At 40.1% G+C, this 5,614-nt stretch overlaps 1 protein-coding gene across 1 annotated transcript in view; it reads left to right on the forward strand.

The window, feature by feature from the left end:
* Window positions 1-5,093, forward strand: part of LAYN (layilin) — a 32,907-nt gene extending 27,814 nt beyond the window's left edge. The window contains 2 exon segments of the mRNA XM_006833966.1: window positions 2,607-2,709; window positions 4,727-5,093. Of these exon segments, the coding sequence (XP_006834029.1) occupies window positions 2,607-2,709; window positions 4,727-5,093 (470 nt within the window).
* The last annotated feature ends 521 nt before the right edge of the window (window positions 5,094-5,614 follow it).

Consider the following 5,614-nt stretch of genomic DNA (forward strand, 5'->3'; position numbering starts at 1 on the left):
ATTTTTGCTGGATATAGGATTCTAGGATGGCAATTTGTTTCTTTCAGAAACTTAGCTTATATATATATATATAGTTTCTGCTGAGAAAGCAAAACCTTCTCTTATTAATTCTCCTTTGTAGGTAACTTCTTGGTTTTCCTTAGCTGCTCTCAGGATTCTTTCCTTGTCTTTGGTTTTGAAAAGTTTGATTATAATATGGCTTGATGTTTCAGATTTATCTTGTTTGGAGTTCGTTCAACTTCTTGAATGGTTATCCTCTTATCTTTCATGATGCTGGGGAAGTTTTCTTCCAACAACTATTGGACTATATTCTCTATGGGTTTGTTTTGTGTGCGTGTGGTTTGGGGAGTGGGGTTGTTTGTTTGTTATTTGTTTTGCTTTTTGTCACTTCCTGAACTGGAATTTCAATAACATGCAAGTTATTCCTCTTGAGAGTGTCCCACGTATATCTTAGACTTTCTTTGGATTTTTGTGCTCTTTTTCCTTCTTGTTCCTCTAATAGATGAATATTGAGATATGTTTCTTCAAACTCAGAAATTCAACCTTCCATTGCTTCAGTTCTATTTCTTTGCCTTTTTAGTACATTCTCTATTTCTGAAGTCTCAGTATTAATCTCTGACTTTGTTTGGTTCTCATTTTTTTTCATTTATTTTGTTGGTTTGTTTTCTGAATTCTTCTAAAGTTTTATCCATATTTTCTTTGATTTCATCTGCAGTTTTCTCAGTCATTCTTTCAAGCCATTGAAGTTGCCTTATTAGCATCTTTTTAAATTCATTTTCAGATAGTTCTGTACCATTTCTGGTGTTATATTTTCTGATTGCATTTTGGTCGTTTGTCTCAGTCACTCTGTCTTGTTTCTTTGTGTAAGTTGAGATTGTCTGTTTTCTCTCAGACATTGTGGTTTCATACTTAAATTTCATTCATGACTGTGTATTGGTGGTGTACTCTTAGGTACTCACCTCCTGTCTCCTGGTGAATGTGGTAGAGACCAGAAGTGTGACCGCTGTTAGTTCTCTGTTCACTGTTTCTAAATTGTAGTTCAGGGCAGGTTAAGATGCCTCCACAAACTGCGCTCTATGCCAGGTACCCAACCCCAGGCCGAGCAGAGGTTGTACAGGAAGGGGTGCCACTGGCTACTGGACAGGTGAGGGTGGGGACTGGCCCCTTGCTACCAGGAGGTATGGGAGCAAGTCCTGTGTCTGCAGGTCACTGTATCGATGGCTGCTCACAAAAGCCCAAGATGGCCACACAGCTCCATACTGGCCCACAGCCTTCCTGTTTTTCTTCTCTCTCCCTGCTCCTGTTCAGTTTTCCCTTCAAGTCAACACTCAATCCACCTCTCTGTCCTGTTCCCTGATGCTCAGGGTTCCATGATCACCATCTGTCTCACTCGATCTCCTATGTCTCTGTTGCAGAGTTGTCTCAGTGCATCTGTTTTCTCCACCATCTAGCCCTGGCTTCTTTCCATCCACTTCTGAAGGTGGTGGTTCCATCTCTCTTATCATTCCTTGAAGAATTCTGCTCTTTTCAATTTGTACCATGTCAAAAACTGCAGTTTAGCATCCTTGGAGAATCTAATTGTGGTCCTTCTAAATATTCCTTGAAACAAAAAGAAGTCTACAAGGACAAGGCTGTAGAATGGATGAAGTTAGATTTCCCAACAAAATTCTCACAGGACAGCCCTTGCTACCCTTAAAGAATGAACAAGAGCATTATTATGATGGGGGCTGTGGAGAGGGAATTCCTCCACACAACTTTCCTGGCCTTTTTCCTCACCAATGCAATTTTTCACTTTTCTTAAAATATCTTATAATAAAGCCCTTGTGATAATTCTGTGTCCTCCAAGAAAATAATTCAAGCTTACCCCCTTTGAGGTCCTCCAGAACAGTTACCATAACCTTCTGTTCTGAGCTGGCCTCTCTTCCTGGAATCTAACTGGTCTCCAAGAAAAGAGATACCCTCCAAGTCGCATGTTGGAGGTGCCCTAACAAGAGTGGCGTGTGGTGATGGTTGTGTGCTATCGAATCGGTTCCAACTCACAGCAACACTATATAGAGGTAGGGAGTGTATGGCCTGCGGGCCTTATGAGCCTGGCAAAATGATTTGGTCTGGCCCTGCCAAGGCAACCACAGTTCCAGCTATCACATCAGGGGTCCATTAATTAAATGTTTAACCAAATTTAGCAAGCTAATTTCTATAAATATTGTATGATATTATAAATTTTGCTAGAAAAAATGTTCCCCACTCCTGCTGTATAGGGTTTCTGAGGAGCAACTGATGAGTTTGAACTTTTGACCTTACAGTTCAAGCAACCTTGTAGCCCAGTCATACCAGGACTCCTCTAATGAGACTAAGACAGGTATAATATGGAGAGAACTTGTCTGCAGCCATCCACTGATCATAGAGATGTGCTTAAACACGTTTTGTTTGGAATAAACCCATACATGTATGAACTGGAACCCTAGTAGCGAAACTTTTTGACTTTCCCTCATATTGATCCTTGAAAGCGCTTACCGTGGGTGATTGATTGAATGTCTTTTCCTTTTAGGAATGTGTTCACATAAAAACATTACTAATGCTGTGAATGTACATTTTTTTTTTTCCAGAAGCTGCCTTGAATCTTGCCTACATCCTAATCCCCAGCGTGTCCCTTTTCCTCCTTCTTGTGATTACTACAATTGTATGTTGGGTTTGGATCTGTAGAAGCAGGCAAGTAAAAACTTCATTGTGTAAACTTGTGTATCTTTTGCATCAAGAGCACTGTTTAAGATTTGGATGTTGTCCTTTTCACTTAATTAAAAGCCCCGGCACCTTCAAGAGAACCACCATTGCTGAGTTAAAAGTAAATTCTCTGGCAGGCTCAAGGAATTCAGATGCACTAATCATTTATGTGCATCAATAAGACTGAGAGAATGGTTTTACACCCTTGAATCTGTGCATGTAGAAGGTTTGTAATGATGTGAGGGAGGAAGTTGTGCTCTTACCCAGCAGAGTGCTCTTATGAATGGATGACCTCACTCAGAAAAATTCTTGTTGCATGAGTAAGCAAAGGGATGGATGGTGAGCCAAATGGAAAATAACTTTAACAATAGATTTTGGGGGAAATCTGAAATGAAACCACTTAATTCAAAATGAAATAGCCAAAATTATTTTAATTGACTTTCCTTTTCATTGATCACAGAAGCACAGATGGCTGCAAATAGCTACACGAAGTGGCCTAGAGAACTCCTGTTATGGCTGCTGGGTCATGTGCCACCATTTCTGATTTAAAATTTGGCTCCCTTTGATTGCCAATTTAAGACGAATTATTAAGATTCCAATGTAGAACCAACCTTATTTAATAATAAGTTTTTTATAGAATTATTATAAGAATTGAAGGAGTTAATGCATCCAGAAATGGCATATAGAGATGCAGTCAAAAAACTGCTAGTTATCATTTTGTTTTTTTATTAATTCCATTTACCCTAAGATGTAGATTTCAGTTCAAAACAGTCCAAATTTATGTTTCAGCTGTTTACTCTTCAGTTAGTTCTTTATTTTCCTCCCTTACTCCGTCAGTTGAACACCTCACCAGGATAAGGTAACCATGACTGGGAAGCTAGGAGTCTGTCCATCCCAGGGTTTTTTTTACCTTTTGGGGGGCCATGGATCCCTTCAGTAATCTGGTGAACTATGAACCCATTCCCAGAATGATATTTTTACATGCATAAAATAAAATACATCAGATTTCAAAGGAAGAAATTGTACTTGTATACTGCATAGCAAAATATGTCCAAAAATGAATTTGAGATACAGTAATAGATATACTGCTTTATTAATACCTCTTTACTTAGTGGTAGGCATGGTAATCATAAGATTTCTGAGTATCACAAATACCCAGTGTGTGCTCTTCTACTAACCAAAAAGTTGGCCGTTCAAATCCACCCAGTAGCACTGCGAAAGAAAATCCTGGCAATCTACTTTCATAAGATTCCAGCCATTAAAGACCCTATGGAGTGCAGTCCGACTCTGACACACATGGGGTCGCTATAAGTTTAATGACTTAATGATTGTCATAAATTTTAAGGAAAAATGAGCATAAAATATATCTCATGTCATGGTGGTGCTGTAGGATAAGCACTGGACTGCTAACCACAAGGTTGGTGGTTCAAGCCCACCAGTCACTCCTTGGGAGAAAGATGAGACTTTATGTTCCTGCAAAGATTTATAGCCTGGGAAACCCTTTACAGAGTTGCTATTAGTCTGAATCGACTCAATGGCAGTAGGTTTGGTTTTTTGTTTACAATAATGGTGATGTAATACAAAAATATGTGATTTCTGTTAGTAGTAAAGCCACAGATACTACTAATTCTACTGTGACTGCCTTTCCCCATTCATTACTAAAAACATACTAAATTGTAATGAAAGGTAAGGTTTTTGTTTCTTAATGTGATATTTTCTCTCATTCATTTCTATCCATGGACCCTTGGAGATCTGTGAACCCAGGGTAATTACCCCTGGCGTACACTCTGGCGGCAGTGAATGGTAGATCCACAGCTGTTTTGGATATAACAGCACTTGATTCTGTTTTGTTCCCTCCACCCTAAAGCCCTAGCTATAAGTTGAGGTAGATGGGAAGTACAACCTGATGAGGCTGCCCACGGTTGCTTCCTCTTACCTGAATAGACAAGAACAGGGCGATCCCCTAGTGGCTAGAATGCTCAGCCCTGATTTGCTTTTCCCGTAGAACACGGGAGCAGTCAGGCCCTACCACAAAGGAGCAACACACTATCTGGCCATCTTCTCACCAAGAAAACAGCCCAGACCTGGAGGTTTACAACGTCATCAGAAAACAAAGTGAAGCTGATTTAGCTGAGCCCCGGCCCGACCTGAAGAACATTTCATTCCGTGTGTGCTCAGGAGAAGCCACTCCCGATGATGAAATGTCTTGTGACTATGACAACATGGCTGTAAACCCATCTGAAAGTGGGTTTGTGACTCTGGCGAGCACAGAGAGTGGATTTGTGACCAATGACATTTACGAGTTCTCTCTGGATAGAATGGCAAGGAGCCGAGAATCTGGATGGGTGGAAAATGAAATTTATGGTTGTTAGAATGCATGGGGGGTGGAAAACAACTTGAACTGACAAGAATGGGAAAGGAAATAAAAAAGAAGAAGAAGAAAGATTCTCCTATTTTCTACAATGGAAAAGACTCAAAAGGTCAATGAAAATGTTTAGTTTGTTGAACCTCAGATGAGGTCTGGAGGGTGAGTATGTGATCCACACTGGCCCCTAATGGATCGCCAACTTTCATCTGTATCCCTTATCCCAGCCTCTCATGCAACTCACCCTTATGAGAAAACAACTTGCTCAGGGTCTGGCTCAAAGTAGATTCTCAATAAATACTGACTGTACTGATCACATCAAGACATGGTGCTGTACTTGGCAAGGATAAGGGTTGTGATGTGAAGTCTGGGGGACCCACCTCTAGATGTGCTTTTCTACCGCTATACAGCAGCACATATAATCACAGACAGGAAGAGGGGCTTTAAAAAGTTCATGAAAAAATGGAATTAAAAGATACTAGAAATTTCCCACATATTTTGAAGCTCCCTCTTTGAAGCCTATATTTT

Source organism: Chrysochloris asiatica, unplaced genomic scaffold, assembly GCF_000296735.1.
Source record: "Chrysochloris asiatica unplaced genomic scaffold, ChrAsi1.0 scaffold00008, whole genome shotgun sequence".
Taxonomy (NCBI): Eukaryota; Metazoa; Chordata; class Mammalia; order Afrosoricida; family Chrysochloridae; genus Chrysochloris; species Chrysochloris asiatica.